The sequence below is a fragment of the Mytilus edulis genome, chromosome 9 (genome assembly GCF_963676685.1).
Source record: "Mytilus edulis chromosome 9, xbMytEdul2.2, whole genome shotgun sequence".
NCBI classification, from domain to species: domain Eukaryota; kingdom Metazoa; phylum Mollusca; class Bivalvia; order Mytilida; family Mytilidae; genus Mytilus; species Mytilus edulis.
Window position 1 is genome coordinate 25,401,603 of NC_092352.1, and position 17,438 is coordinate 25,419,040.

The 17,438-nt window shown below is 32.0% G+C and overlaps 1 protein-coding gene across 3 annotated transcripts in view; it reads right to left on the minus strand.

Moving 5' to 3' along the window:
- Positions 1 to 472: 472 nt before the first annotated feature.
- The window catches only part of LOC139487892 (uncharacterized), a 59,057-nt gene continuing 42,091 nt past the window's right edge, over positions 473 to 17,438 (minus strand). For all 3 annotated transcript variants that reach the window (XM_071273092.1, XM_071273091.1, XM_071273090.1), the window contains 9 exons: positions 14,124 to 14,192; positions 12,971 to 13,138; positions 11,159 to 11,240; positions 10,802 to 10,989; positions 8,943 to 9,119; positions 8,310 to 8,431; positions 6,263 to 6,434; positions 4,899 to 5,057; positions 473 to 2,965 (listed from right to left, as the gene is read on the minus strand). In XM_071273092.1, the coding sequence (XP_071129193.1) occupies positions 1,974 to 2,965; positions 4,899 to 5,057; positions 6,263 to 6,434; positions 8,310 to 8,431; positions 8,943 to 9,119; positions 10,802 to 10,989; positions 11,159 to 11,240; positions 12,971 to 13,138; positions 14,124 to 14,192 (2,129 nt within the window). In that variant the 3' untranslated portion in view covers positions 473 to 1,973. The remainder of the gene's footprint in view (positions 2,966 to 4,898; positions 5,058 to 6,262; positions 6,435 to 8,309; positions 8,432 to 8,942; positions 9,120 to 10,801; positions 10,990 to 11,158; positions 11,241 to 12,970; positions 13,139 to 14,123; positions 14,193 to 17,438) is intronic.

Sequence of the window (17,438 nt, forward strand, 5' to 3'; positions counted from 1 at the left end):
AACACAAACTTACAAAGGTTGTGTTCGCACGTAAAATTTAGTGATTGTACAAATTCAGGCTTTCAACAATATTTGGCATTAGTCGTCCTATTAAAGAAATCAAAATTGTTTTCAACTGCTTAACAATTGATTACTAAATTCTTAACTATTTTCTACCATAGTTAAGTCAATTTTCGACAAAATATTTTTCTGTGAATATGTTAATAACCGTACTTTAATAAGTATATGAGACAATTAAATAACAACATTTTGTCTTTTTGAATTAGATAACATGTCACATATATAAGCCACCTCTGATCACAAAAACTCTTGCAATTTAATTTGTTATAAAGATCATTTTAACGATACTACATCTATCTGTTTAACAGATCAATTATATTCTATATAATATTCACCTCCTTTAATATCATAAGTAGTTTATCACGTTTAAGTAGTACAATGCGGACACAAGAACCAAAATGATAACACGACATTAGAGACATTAACCTTTTTAAATTAAACCAATTATGTATTACTATGTACAATTCTTTATAGTTCATGTATTTGTTATTTGGACATTATTATTCATTATCTGTTTACGTAGTTAGATCTAATCATATTTCAATTAATACATTTTAATATGAATATATAGTATTTGTATTTCGTGCCTATTGATTGTGATAACGACATTTTCACGTTATTTTTCAATTTTTATAGGAACGTGTCTTTTTGCAAACCCGTCTAGATGTCTTTTTGTGGTTTGTGACGAAGGGTTCACGTATTATTGACGTCAAATACACCTTATCAAATTCGTATAAACTTAAAACTACAATACGTCCACAGCTACAAATACTACACATGATCCATAGTTTATTAATGCAGATATTCTACATGTTCAAACTTTATACACTTTATACATGCATCTTGGAGTTTGACTCGTTGATAGCCAATCTATTTATCATATACTTACGTGTACAAGTTGAATATTGTTCATATTAAACCATCTACAAGGATATGCACTGGATATGGATTTTACACCCCTTTGCAATGGTTTTTGACGGATAATATATGCCTTTTTCGCATCGATATCAATAAAATGGAATTGGATGCGACTGTCGTATAAGTGAAAGGTTTAGCTCGCAGTGAAACTAGGTTCAATCCACCATTTTCTACACAAGAAAATGCCTGTACCATGTAAGGAATATGACAGTTGTTATCCATTCGTTTGATGTGTTTTTTCATTTGATTTTGCCATTTGATTAGGGACTTTCCATTTTTGAATTTTCGGAGTTCAGTATTTTTGTAATTTTACTTTTCACCCTTTACACAGTTGGTTGGTTATGTGTGTATCATGCTAAATGCGGCTGTTTTTGTTAACATCTTGGATGAATAATTTTACTAGTCTTCAAATGTTAAACTCAACTTCTATGGATTTTCAATATCATTTACCAGTTCTATCATATTCAGGAGGGAAATTTGTACAATAATAGCCGATTTTGTTCAGTGGGCCACATGTCATTATGGTTAAATCAGAAAGAGATTTCTTATCATACTAAACTCGACTGTGAATAAAAATCTTTTTCAGCCTAGCGGCCTTCAGAAGATTTCTACAAATACACTAAATTCTTATTAAATTAGATATGGCTGCAATTATACACCACAAGAAGGTGAACCCATTTGTATGTGTATTTTATATAATTATCAATCCTCTTTAGGCTTTTGATAAAATTATATGTGAATTAAGGAAAGCTGTTAATTAGGACTGAAATTTGTTTGTATACGGTTTTACAATGTCGAATATTGTTACTCTTCATAACTTATAAAACTGATAAAAATAAAGAGTACCGTCATCAACAGCATGGTCATTTTCGAATTATGTGGAAATAACAATTTCATGCATGCGAAAACAAATTTTGTCATCATATACCTAAAATGTTAAAGAAAGTTACATTGATTCAATTGTTGAGCGAAACATATATCGTGTCATATGAAAATCATGTATTCATATCAGTAACAATAGCTGCAGTACCTGTTTCTACGATTTCATTGAATATACTGAGATTTTCACTTTCATCTTTCAACGCATTCACATTAGCGACGCTAGAATGTTCGTCTGCTGTTGCGTTTGTATTGTCAGCAGCACTATCGGACGACTGGTTGACAATGTTTAAATCAAGACTCACTGTTTCATTAGATTCGTCCTTTTTCTCAATGGAAATATCACAATTGTTTTCATTGATAACTGTGATAGAAGCTTTTTTCTTTAATGGAGATACACTTTTTTCTTCATTTATATTTGGAGATTTGCCTTTTTCGTCAACGATATTGATAGAATTGCTCCTACTCTGTACGAGTGAATTTTGTTTATCTAAAGGTGGCGTCAAATCATTGTTTCCCGTCTTCATTTTCATTTCTTTCTTTCTTTTATCTGATTCTGCTTTTGCAATTATTTCTTTCCACTTTTCTTTAAGTGCATTCTTTTTTTGAAGCATTTGCGTTGCTTTCTCCTCTGCTGAAAGTGAATTCATTGGCTTTTTACCAAAGTGAAATAACTTCAATTGTACTCCAAAAGCATCTCCTTTTGTTCGTGATCCAGATGGCAAATTAGATTGCTCTTCAATATCAATGTTAGAGGAACGATTTGATATTTCACGCCATGCGTTCTGGGTAGTTTCCTGGGGAGGTTTACGAAATTTCCCTGTCCATACTGGTATCTGTACGACTTCATTTTTATATAAGTCCTTAAACTCTATACTCTTTCCTACAGGCTTAATTGTGGTGTTATCTATTTCAGATAGAATAGTAGCATCGTCGTCATCTGATACCAGTGTTGGCTCTCTGCTGAATAATACTGCCGTTTCAGTCCTTTCTGGTACTATAATATCGCCGTCTAGGAAAAACATGGTTATTACAAGCGTTGCAACGGAAAGTATTGTCATAAATGATATAGGCAGCAAAGAAATAATGATTGCTCTGTAGAACCAATCTGTATAAAAACAAAAATAATTTTAACAATGGCTGATATTCTTTTTAACTGATATGTCCTTCTTTTACTTCAAGATTAACATTATTTAATTAAGAGATACATGAATCATTTTTTTTCAACATTCTATATAAAAAAAGAAGATATTGTATGTGTGCCAATAACACAACTCTTAACCCAAGTCACAATATATAAAGAGTTACCATTATAGGTTAAAGTAAGGCCTTCAAAATGGAGAATCGGCTCACACCAAGCAGAAGGGACTGAAATGACTAGTGTAAAACAATTCAAACAGAAAAATCGATAGTCTAACCTTTATGCAAAACGAGAAACACATATGAAAAACCTAATTAAACGACAATCACTCAACAACAGGCTTCATTTTTTACTTAGAACAGTTTGATTAAAATGCAGCAGGTTTAAACGTTTTAACATGCGCCAACCTTTATCCTTATTACCTATGACAGAAGCGTAACATTTCATTTGAAAATTAGCTCAAGTTTTACAAAAGCCACCTTTCACAATAAATTTTAAATCTTTCCAATGCCTTTTCTCTTTGAGATTGGTAAACCCAAACACACGTTTCTTGCCCCAGGCCAATAAAATATTCATTTAAAAACTATGCTGACTTTGTGTCTTATGAATGCTTAAAAACTATGCTGACTTTGCATCTTATGAATGCTAAAAATTTAAATCGATAACATTCTTTTTTGTTTTATTGAAGGTTCGATATTACAACCGATAGTCTGTATTCCAAATGGTACTTATTGTTTTCCCTCTCGGTTCGACGTGGTCTTAAACTAATATAAAGCCTGCTTAAAGACAGACCTACTGAGTGATAAAAACAAACAAAAAATACCCAAGCGTCATAGAGCAAAATCTTTAACGATATTTTGATCATCTGTATGTGAGTGATTACATCTAGTATGTCTCTTGTTACCTGAAGATGGATACTCTAGAGACCATGAGTCTATTTCAAATGTTTGGTTTTCTCCAGTGAACACCGATAGACGCATCAAAAATGGGAAATATTAGCAACGAATTAATTTTAAAACGTGTTTTCTAGTACAAACTTCTCGTTAGTTGCTTACAATCTGCGGATGCTTTACACCAATTTTAGTATAATGATATACCGGAGCATGACGTGGTCACGGTAATGTGAAAATATTTGTTTACTCTACAGCCAGAAACTCCTCATGTTTATAAATAAGTGTTACTGAATATCACCAGTTTATTGAATTGTAAGATGTCTCCGGGTCTAACCTTCATTATCATATTAAATCAGAGAACATTTTCTGTTTAATTACTGTCTTTTAGTAGTAATTTATGAATCGTCCAGCAGAGAGTATGCCTGTTTTGCTATTGTCTTTGTTGTGATATTTTCTAATTATTCCAAGAGTTATTATTTTCAAAAATAAGGAGATCAGGTATGCAAGGCCAATGCAACCACTAGAGACAAAAAGATGATATGTTTACAACCTTCGGCCAGTGTATGGCATTCAGCAAAGAGCAAATCCCACATAGCTTAAAACGTCATAAAAGTAACTGTCATGTTATAATTTGCAACAATTCATCAGAGAAAACCAAATGCCTGATTCAAGCTAAAACTACACACAAAAGACAGCTCAGATTAGACAGTTTTGTTACTTTCTGGAAGTGATAATTCCGTTTCGTATATCAGAAAAGTATGTCTGTTGTGCTTCATCCTTTGTCGAAAAAAATTATAATTCCACCTTCAAGATAAATACTTGTCATGTTACATATTCGTCGTTATTGCTGCTGATTCGTCCATTATGTTGTTTTGACTTTCACTACGTATGGTGTATATACATTTATTCATTATGTTCGAAAATTCATAAATTTGGGCTCAGATTTTCATGCTTAACTATCATCATATTTTCTAGTCTTATATTAACTATATATGTGACATAAGTACCTGGAGGGATATATGGTATAGTTTCAGTATCCTCTGTCAATCTCAATATTAAGTAACTTGAACTTGACCCAAGGGCATCCTGACAGCATATAAAGATTCGATATGAGTCTATATCGTTGTATGCAAAAGCCGGCTCATCAACAGTCCATATTGAATATACTACAAAACACAACAGTCATCTTGAATAACTTTTCTGACGAATATGTAAAATTTGGCTAGATTTTGCTATTTTTATATAAATTTAAGTAGAAATAAGATATATTCTAGAAATTGATATATTCATTTTTAGCCATGGCGTTGTCAGTTTGTTTTAGATTTATGAGTTTGACTGTCCCTTTGGTATCTTTCGTCCCTCTTCTATATATTGTTTATCTATTAGCAACATTTGCAGTTCTCATTTACAAGATAAAGCAAAGAAGAAAATTGTTTTAAAAATAAGGCACAGATTTTTTACTCAAAAGTTCTGCTTTCATCATTTGTACCATATCAGCATACAGGAATTAACAGTTCGTAGATAAAACATTTATTTCATTCAATAAATTTATATTTTTTCTGTATGTCATCTAGTGACAGATGAGTAACTGAGGGTGGTGAATCAATTAAGTTGGAAAAACAGGTTTGTCCAATTTGCAATAGTACTAAACTTAAATTTGAGAAGATAGTCTTGAAAAGTTTTTAAAAAAATTAGAAAATTGGAATCAAATGTTATTATACCATTAACCGTACCAATATTTCAGAAAAGGTAGCTACCTCGTTTCGATGCAGTATGTTGTTTCATGTGAATGCGGCGACGTCAAAAATTTGTTCAAGTTTAGGATAATGCCAAATAAAGGGGACAGTCCATTAATTGCAAGTTAATAATATTTGGTAGGCAGCTTTATGAGCATCATTAGTCTAATATTGATGATGAAATTGAGAATGGCAATGTGAAATGTATCATAGAGACAACAATCCGACCAAAGGACAGAAACCAGACCAAGGCCACCGATGGATCTTCTTCACATCAAGAAAATCCCGAACCCCCAGGCGAGTTTAAAGTGGCCCCTTAACAAAATGTATACTAATTCAGTGAAAATGGACGTCACACTAAACTAAAAAAAATATAAATGAACTAAAAATAAAAAAAACATACAAGACAAAGATTATTCGGTCCCGTTCTCCTAAGTAATGCTTAATTCATAACTAACTTTAAACTTTTAACATACTGTACATGGTAACGTCTTTAATTAGGTCAATTTAAGTAGGTCAATATTTCGGTTTGTATAAGAAACCATACATCTCATCTCAATAATGACGAGATTGTGTCAATAAAAAAGAAGATGTGACATGATTGCTAATGAGTTTCTTTTTTTACATTCTCATACCTCCAGCGTTCTCTATAAACTTAAAGTTATAAGTGACAGGTAATGTGTATGCTAAGGTACAACATATTTCATCATTCGTGGCATCTGTTACATTGATTGTGTATAGAAATATTGACGATGTCGTTGACTCGCTGATCTCGAGAATAGATGGCAAATTGTTAATAATAGGTGGCTACAATAAGAAAAATTATCATTATATTCTATCTTTATGTCATATTCATATTTTATATGATATATATAGAAAAGACTGTTAACAAATAAGAAATGCAAAGCAAGGTCAATAATCTCAATAGAATGTGGATGGAAACTTAGATACTTGGAGAGTGGCATTATTCTATTATTCACAAAATCATTTTTTTTATAATACCACGCAAACTGTTAGAAAACAATTAATTAGAAATAAAAAATCTTCCAATTCACAGCTATTTGAAAGAAGGCTGAATGGATACATTCAAAGGGGAAATTTTAAAAACGTCATGACAAAAAAATCGAAAAGACAAACAAATCTTCAAACCACTAAATACAAAAACGAATAACGTTTAAAGGATATGATGTGAAGTGATAATGCAGAAACTCATCAAAGATACCAGACTTATAGTTCGGTTAGCCAGGTTTGCATTTCGTCTCCATAGATATCAGACTTACATTTGGTAAGCCAGGTTTGCATTTTGTCTCCATAGATATCAGACTTACATTTGGTAAGCCAGGTGCGCATTCGTCTACATACATACCAGACTTACATTTGGTAAGCCAGGTTTGCATTTTGTCTCCATAGATACCAGACTTACATTTGGTAAGTCAGGTTTGCATTTTGTCTCCATAGATACCAGACTAACATTTGGTAAGCCAGGTTTGCATTTTGTCTCCATAGATACCAGACTTACATTTGGTAAGCCAGGTCCGCATTTCGTCTCCATAGATACCAGACTTACATTTGGTAAGCCAGGTTTGCATTTTGTCTCCATAGATATCAGACTTACATTTGGTAAGCCAGGTTTGCATTTTGTCTCCATAGATACCAGACTTACATTTGGTAAGCCAGGTTTGCATTTTGTCTCCATAGATACCAGACTTACATTTGGTAAGCCAGGTTCGCATTTCGTCTCCATAGATACCAGACTTACATTTGGTAAGCCAGGTTTGCATTTTGTCTCCATAGATATCAGACTTACATTTGGTAAGCCAGGTTTGCATTTTGTCTCCATAGATACCAGACTTACATTTGGTAAGCCAGGTTTGCATTTCGTCTACATAAACTCTCCACTTTTCGAATTAAAAAAAATGAACTTTGCTTATTATACCTTTAGTTCTAAATTAAGTCGTGCAATTTACATATCTTGACTTACATCTAGAAATTGACAATGACGGTCGGTTGAAAACAAAACTTTACGACAAAAGAGATGATTTCAGCTTTCCAATTGTGGACTTTCCATTTCTAAGTAGCAACATTCCAGCAGCACCTGCATACGGGGTATATATCTCCCAATTGATACGATATTCCCGTGCTTGCATTTCCTATCATGATTTTCTTGATAGAGGGTTGCTGCTCACAAGGAAGCTTTTAAACCAAGTGTTCCAAATAGTGAAGTTGAAATCATCCCTTCGTAAATTTTACGGACGCCATTACGAGTTGGTTGACCGTTATGGAATAACCGTTTCACAAATGATATGTTCCTTACATCGTAACTACAATCCCTTGTGACCTACCGAATTAGACTATTTACCGGATTTGTAATCACATAAGCAGTACGACGGGTGCCACATGTGGAGCAGGATCTGCTTACCCTTCCGGAGCACCTGAGATCACCCCTAGTTTTTGGTGGGGTTCGTGTTGTTTATTCTTTAGTTTTCTATGTTGTGTCATGTTTACTATTGTTTTTCTGTTTGTCATTTTCATTTTTAGCCATGGCGTTGTCAGTTTGTTTTAGATTTATGAGTTTGACTGTCCCTTTGGTATCTTTCGTCCCTCTTTTATATAAATAAACAAGTACCATTAGTTTACATTTGCCGATGCATATGGCATTGATACGCTTATTCAAAAACTTACAGCGTTATAGGTAGAAACTGTGACAGTTGCTGAAGCTGTATGCTGACAAGAATCTGTCCCTTCCACTGTTATTATGTAAGGACCACCACTCCTAGGAACTGTCGAATTTAGGTTTAATGTAACTGCAATAAACAGTGAAAAACTATTAAATGATTATATAATAAATGGACTAGTCGGGAATTTGGTAATTGTTATCAAATAGTTTGTTTCTATGTATGTTGCATCGACGTTAGTTTTTGTTTTGCATTTCAGTGTTTCTGTTGTTTCGTTGTTTCCTTCGCTTTAAGTTAGTAACCCGGATTTGGTTTCCCTCAATCGATTTATGACTTTTGAACAGTGGTATACTACCGTTGCTTTTATTGTAGCATGATAAGGATAATTTTAAAAGGGTGTATCAAGTTCTCTAAAACACCAAAAATAAAAAATCAATCAATCCAATAGTGAATGCACATGTAATATTATTATTCAAACACAAACAAATAGAGTTACTACATCTCATCAGATCATGAACGACAAATATGTTGCATTGTTGCCATTAAATAAGAACTCATATTCTATCAAATGATATTTAAGTTTTGAAGATATAACCATGTTGATTTGTATAGCTGAAGTAAGCTGTAGTTAAATCTTTACCCTTTTCGTATTGAACTTCACTAATTACAAATAGTTCACTATCTCCAGATAGGGTAAATGTGATGTTATCGTTTAAATCGGTATCTTCAACTCTAAAGTATAATACTTTAGTTCCAATTGGTGTACTCTCTTCTATTTCTGTTTCGTTCTGAATGGTTATCAAAGTAAGTTCTGTATCTACAAAATAAAGAATAATTTACTGGATGATGTGTCAGTGGCACCAAAATATTATTTCTTGTCTTCAGATTAAAATATCGATGGTCTTCACTGTTGATCTGTTGGATTTTATCTCTAGCAACATTGATTCGTATTTATCATACCAAATGCTGGAATCCCTTCTTTTTTTTTTTTTTTTATCTAAAAGTCTTTTGGGGTTTTCAAGGTTATATGTACAAGTATGAAATCATTAGGCACATTACGCCTAAACCAGGCGTCAGGGAACGCCCATTTAATTTCAAAGGGGGAGTTGGGATTGTGGAGGGAATTATGTCTTTTATTCTATTTTTTGAAAATTTATAATTCCCAATTTGATAAAAAAAAAGTTCTGATCAGGCAGACGACAAAATAATATATTCTAAACCTCTGTTTTCCTCATACCGTATAGTATGGAACGCCGTAACTGCCTTATGTTAAAAACTTTCATTATATGATGGTACTTTGACATTATACGATATTACTTTGACTAATTATGATGGTACTTTGACATTATACGATGGTAATTTGACATTATATGATGGTATTTTGTCAATTTCCAGTAGCTTTGGTGTTTTCTGCAATTTTGATTTAACATTTTTATATCATTTGGTTTATTATCAAAAGCAACACAAATTATAATATATTGAAAAACATTTTAATTATTTTACAAAAGTCACAAAGAATGTATAATATTTTATTTCATTAACCTGCAGTTTGCTCTTGGAAGGCCGTATGACAATTGTTATTGTGAATTGTTTTGAAAATATATTTAAATTGGGGAGATTATCAAATAAGGTATTTTACAGAGACGTCACTATAAATAATAACTGTAACTTATTGAGATAACAAAATAATCACTCATATTTTTCTTTTTTTAAACCATTTTCTTAAAGTTAACTACTTAGATTTTTTTTAAACTATGATTTGGCTTAAAAACAAATCGCAAAATACACATTTTTCCATATAGATTCATTATTTAGATATCATTTGAGTCTTTTGTAGACAAAACGCGCGTCTGGCGTTAATATAAAATGTTTATCCTGGTATCTATGATGAGTTCATTTGATTAGTTTCTGTTAATTTGAAAACAAGTAGATAGGCCTCATAGTGTTAAATATTGAGAAAAAAATGATTAATAGCGTGTGTTGCACTCACAGGCGTCAACAGTTAAATAACTGTATTATCACTGATTTTTCAGTTCAAATGAATAAATTTACGCATTGTTTCTGCATCAGTAACTCTTGTTTAACGCCTCGGTGACGCTTGGACATACATTCGCTAAAAACAGCAATCAGGTCAGGATTTTGTATGAAATCTGCGCCTTATTCTATGTAATTAACAGTCGTTTCATTTCGTACAGGCAGTCATCTGTTTTACACATCCACATACAATGTTGTTTTTATATTTTGGTTTACTTATAGGAAAAAGCTATTCATTAAGTGTTGATTTAAAAAGTTACTTGAATATGTGAAATTAACTTGTTCTTGCTCCTTTCAAAAAATGAATCTTTGACCGATAACATATTTTGTCAGTGATAAATAATATTTAGTTAGTTGATAAAAAATATATTTAGCTTGAGATATCATATTTAAATACGTTTTGCAACTGAAAACTTACATCTCAAGAATTTTACAGAAAATGACATGAATAACGAGATTTCTTACTATTTGTTGTTGACACTTTTATTGAGAAACCCTTGTTAGCTATTGTTTCTGCTGATGAAAAGTCAATAGAATCTCCTGCGTTAAATTTTGCACTTGGTAAGTGTAGTCTTTTGTTGAATTGTGGACAATCCGATCTACTTGTTGTAGTACAATCAGCATGACCAATCATATTAGGCCCATTTGTATACCTATCAAGTAAAGGATAAATATAAGAAGACTTTAATTTAATAGTAAAAAGAATTTTCATAGTTCAATTTAAATAAAGTGTATCGATATTATAAGTCAAATTAATTTCAATTGTCTCTATCAGCTAATTAGAAAAGAATCACTTGATCTAAACGTTTATTGACTACGTACCATGCCAACATGTCACCTTCAACAATCGCTATTCTTTCTGAAGACGTCAAAGAGAAAGAAACTGTTGTGTTGGCATATTCCTCTGAAATAGAGAGTTTCTTATATACATGTTTACCTTTATTTGCCACTATTTGCATGTTAAATAAAGACAACAGTAGTATACCACTTTTCGAAAGTTATAAACCCATCGAGAGAAAACAAATCCGGGTTACAATCTAAAACTGAGGAAAACACATCAAACATAATAGAAAAACAACGTAACAACAGAAGTACAAAAGTGCATCAAAAATCAAACGACAATGCAACACACACAGAAACGAACTATAAGATAACAATTGTCATTTTCCTGACTTGGTACCGGACATTTTAAGAAAGAAAAGATGGTGAGTTGAACCTGGTTTTGTGGACAGCAGAACCTCCTCCGTTCATGGCAATGTTAAATATAACACTAATAAAACATGTGAGAACAGATTATATTGGAATATTTAGTATAAAGTTGATATCAATAAATGTCATTTATTTATGTTGTTTTAAAATCAATTAAAGAAGAGTATTAAATAAATGTATGTCATTGTTAATTCCAAGAACAGTCAGAAATGTCGCAGAGAACCTAAATTTATGGAGCTTTACTTTTAAAGAAAAGACAATTATTATTCACTTTTTTAATTTCAATACGTTTTCTTAAACTTGATTCCGTATTTTAACGCCAGCAATAAGACGGTTAATAGGAAAATAACTTGCGATATTATGGTCAAACACCACGACATGTTGTTGGATAAATTTAGTTTGTTATTACACAGTCCTTGTATATTGGAATAGAAATTTATATAGTTAAAACTTAACATTTTAAAAAAATTATGTGGCTAAAGGACACCATGCGCGCGCTATCACATTTACATGTTCAGTGAACCGCAAAAATCTTGCTCAAAACCTCGATATGGAATATGTTGTTTAACATATCGCATACTAATAAACATGTAAACTGTGTTTCTAAGCTGTGGTGACCACAAATTCATTGTAAAATTGTATTTTAACATACACATATATTTGTATTAATTCAAATGATATGATCTGTGCATTAATTATAATGTTATCTTGATACAATCCCATGCTTTTTATGCGTTCATATACCTGATGTTTCTAACATTGTTGTCTTTCATTCGTAAATGTGTTTTTGTGTAATGTTTATGAATATCAGTCTTGTCCTTGGGCCTTGTGTCTTATAAAAGCTCTATAGAGCTTATGCTAAATTGTTTATGGTACTGATTTTAAAGTAATAAACAAACAAGATTTAAAGAGCCTTTATACTTTATACCATATCAGCAAATAAAAGTCCAGAGTTCACTATTTACTTGTCACTTTTAGGAAATTTATATCTCACTATTAAAAAAAAATCGTATATGGAATCTTCATTTAAGCATTGTGTATTAGTATAATAATTTTAAACACAATTATAATATTCACGAATTATTTAAACATTTTTTTAGGATATTACTTGTTTAAAAAATAGTATTTGAAGCCTTAGATATATTAAGAGTAGTCAATGATTGTCTCATATTATCATCCTTTTTTTCCTTAAACGAATTTTATGAAGATAGAAATCTTTGATAGTTTTTTATTCGATTCGCAATTCTTTTAAAAGGGGGAGCGATTGGAAGCTTGCCTATTGATGAACCCCACATATCTGTCTGTTCATTGTGCCCTTTGATTGCACTCTCACAAACATTCGTCTCCTTATATGCAAACACATATATTACAACCGATGAAAATGAATTAATAAAAAATAAAAAAATCTGCAATTTTTCTAGTTACCAGGTACTATTATGGTCGTCGATCCAACTAAGTAATAGTCATTAGAAGATGTTTGTCTGAAAATCATCATTTCCACAACACCATAATTCACCGCAAAAAATTCCCATGCTGATGCTGCACCACAACACGTAGCTTTGAAAGGACTGTCCGTCATAACATATAAATATCCTGTATAAAAAAAAACAATTCTAAACCTTATAACCGGCTATCAGTAGTGAAGATGCAATCGGCAACAATGAGCTGACTGTTTATCTACCTCTATGATAACACGGTTTGTTTTTGTTTTTTGTTTTGTTTTTGTTTTGTTTTTTTTTTGTTTTTTTTTTGTATTGTAAATGCTATAGATAATGAGTCCACAAAAGATTAAGTTAGACAGCGCCTATTTAGAAATTCATTAATGAATGATGTCGCCCGTTCATTCGTACAATTTCATCAATAATACCATATATTTTAAAATCAATTTTTGGATCATCATATTTTAGGTCTCACAACATATATTTAGACCTTGTACAACTTTAATATAAAAATGAACCATTTCTGCTATTTAACGTTTTTCATGTATACACATTTGAAATAGATCGGGCAACATGGTATTGCTGTCGCAAAAACATATTTAGTTTGGTGGGGAAGGTCAATCAGAAAAAAATGTTATGAATACACTTTAAAAGATAACTTAATATGATAAGTAGATGATATTATGTACTCTCTACTTTATACTATATACACTCTAATTCATATTATGTGCACTATGCGTTTTATAATGTTCGCTGTGCACAAATCGTAATCATTATATGACGCCAACTCGTTTTTATATGATGTGCTTCGCATATGGGTCTTTTATCTTTTACAAATGCCTTCTATAGGTGACCTCAAGTACATATAAAAGCACATCCGAAGTATGCTTATCAAATATATGAACATTAAATGTGCCAACGCACATTAAATGTGCCAACAAGTCTAGGTGTAAATTTATATTTTTCACTTGTGTTTTTCATTATTAATAGGTTGTTTTTAAATCTCAGTGAACTTTTAAATCTTAGTGTGCAATTTTAAATTATGTGTGTTTTATATATAAGTTAATCTCAAGATTTTTTTTATCTGAGTAAGTAAATTAAAAAAATGTTATGTACAATCAGGTGAAATAAGTATTTACCTGAACTTGAGTCATTTCCTGTTGACAGAGTTGAAGGGGAATCTAAGGCAAAGAAAGATGTTGCACAAACTGAAAAAAAAATATTTGTTTATAAATTTAATATGGCTCTGATATTATTTTTTTTGCATTTCAGCAAGACAATTACTACTTGTTTACAAAAGACAAGATAAGGCTCAAACTAATAGAACGACTCGTTGTTGCCAAAAGAAAGCATAAGAACAATATTTATTCTTCTTCCGCTATTAATGTTGTATTGTTTAAAAGCAACATTCATATATGTTTTCATTGTGTTCTCGATGTGCTTAACAATATTTTGCATGCTTGTTAAGATGAAGGTTTTTACATCTATGTATTTTTCAGTATGTTTTCCTCCAAATTTTATCGTGAGAGTTTCCTAAATTCAAGTAGGTTTGGTAAGGTCCTAAAATGGCCCCCATTTTTAGCTTAAATTTCAAACTGTCATTCACTAACCAATTTATCAATAAATCATAGCTTATACAGTAACTAGATAGAAAATAAGCCTTTTTGTTGAAAATTTGCGTTCCTGAATTTTACTTATGACGTCACAATTAGTACTTATTTTGATTTTCCCCGAAAAAATCTTCGATTTTTGGACAGGAAACATAGAGCGCATACATTGACAACAAAGATCTTTTAAATAATGTTTGTAAATACATTTTACATGTCTTCTTTGAATATCTAGTATGTCGACGCCTGCGCTCCATGTTTCCTGGTCCTAAATTTGGTTGAAATTCGGCCGATTTCGTATTGTAAAATTTTGCCAAAATCTCTTGTGTTGACCTATTTTGGATGTAAAAGTCGACGCTTTAGAATGAAACTTTACACAAACATAGTTCTATTTAACTTTCTCACATGTCTTAAAGTCAACCTTAAACATTTTTCATCTTGTTACATTAAACTTTATGATCGGTGCCAAATATGGCCCTTACCTAACTTACTCCTTTGCTACAACTTGGCACTCTCAACATCAAATCCAAATAATGGATGATAATTGTCTTTCCAAACGTTCGGTTATCAAAAAGAAGAAAAATAGATGAAATTCAATTTCCTGCGTCCCAAATAAATGAGTGCTGAGTCAGTGGTTATACAATCTGTAGGTTGCATAGAAATTTGTTTGTCGACATTGGCCAATATGTCTGTATACTCTGTTCACGGACATATGACCTATTTAGAGCTAACATTATAAATGATCCCTCTTGTCATTGTGGGTCCGATATTGAGGATGTCTACCATTACTTTTTCGTTTGCCCAAAATACACATTATGTAGGAAAAACTTATTCGATAACCTTAACTGGCTATCTGAAAACTTTGTTTTAGATACAAAACTATTAATTTGCGGACACTTGGAACTTTCGAACGAACAAAATATTCAAATTTTCAAACATGTTCAGAATTACATAAAAAGGTCAAACAGATTTCTTATGCCTTGATAGAGCGTTATTATTGCTGACACAGGACGTCATCGTTGCCATCAATCCACAAGTCATCGTCACAGAAGTATACGATTTTTCAAACTTTCTTTTTCCTTTTTTACTTTGTCTCCTCTTTGTTCACCTATGAAAGCTAGTATTATATTGTATAAACTGTTTGTTTTATATGCATGTCCATTATATTATACTATTATTGTAACTTTATATTGTATTATGGAGAAGACTTCATAAGTATGATTTACTTGTGTCTAATCCATTTTGCTTTAATTCAGCAAATAAAATATGTTTAAACTAAACTAAACTAAAAAAGATAAGTAAATGTGTTGGTCAAGAAATTTGATAAAAACAAACCTAGCATGTTCTTTAAACTTATTACAGTCCGCTCTATGGGTATGTGCATCCTTTTACATGACTCAATGTATGGTGACTATGAGGATCACATTTATGGTCGATTTCGCTGCCGGTTGAGATTTCATCCTCGAGGGTATCACCTGACCAGTAGTCAGCACTTTTGTGTTGACATGAATTATCATTGATATGGTTAAAATCACAAATTACCTGTTGACAAGCTTAGGCTATGTACGAAATACTAAGGGTTTCCTACCCAAGGAATATTTTATTTGGCCTTTTGAATAATTTGTTTATTCGAGCGTCACAGTTGGTAAAAGAATTTTAATACTGATGATCAATTTATTATCAAACTAATGCTGAATGTAAAGATATTGTGACACAAATGCAGTTTAAGCATAAGACAATATTTGTAATTCAATGTGTAATTATAATCTATATTAAATTATCCGTTTGAACAATACGTTAACGAAAACTACATCATTCCTTTATCCTTGGTTGCTATGAGACTCGTTGTTGCTACGGTTCTCTCCTTGAGGTCCGCGCTATAGGTATATAAAGACACCAATACATTGTGCATGTTCGTTCATTTGTAATTTGGTGGGTGATGGTTAAGCAACGGAAAGTGAATCCTAGCAAATAAAGCAGTTAGAATAGGGTCTGGGAAGTTTGTAAACCAATCAGCTCCAGTTGAAAGCTTGTGGTTTGAAGCCTTTACTGGAAAATTAATAAGCCAGTCGTAAAACTGTAATTTTCCACGGGAATTGTCGCAATCCCTCTCACAGGTAGTTTTTAATTGTCTATTGACTTCGGTGCTTTGGAGACTAGTTGTCGCAGGAACTAGGTGTTTCGAAGACTAGGTGTTTCAGAACTATTTGTCTCAAGAACTACGTGTCTCAGAACATTTTCCTCGACTATCACAGAGTAGTTACAGGGTAGGTGTAATAGTGATAAATCTTTAAGGATACAATGCAATCAGTCGTTTTTCACGACAAGCACCTAGCAATAACAGGGTGTTTATAATAGTGATAAATCTTTAAGGATGCAATGCAATCGGTCATTTTGCACAACTAGCACCTAGTAGTGACAGGGTAGGTGTAATAGTGATAAATCTTTAAGGATGCAATGCAATCTGTCATTTTGCACAACTAGCACCTAGCAATGACAGGGTGTTTATAATAGTGATAAATCTTTAAGGATGCAATGCAATCTGTCATTTTGCACAACTAGCACCTAGCAATGACAGGGTGTTTATAATAGTGATAAATCTTTAAGGATGAAATGCAATCAGTCGTTTTTCACGACAAGCACCTAGCAATAACAGGGTGTTTATAATAGTGATAAATCTTTAAGGATGCAATGCAATCGGTCATTTTGCACAACTAGCACCTAGCAATGACAGGGTGTTTATAATAGTGATAAATCTTTAAGGATGAAATGCAATCTGTCATTTTGCACAACTAGCACCTAGCAATGACAGGGTGTTTATAATAGTGATAAATCTTTAAGGATGAA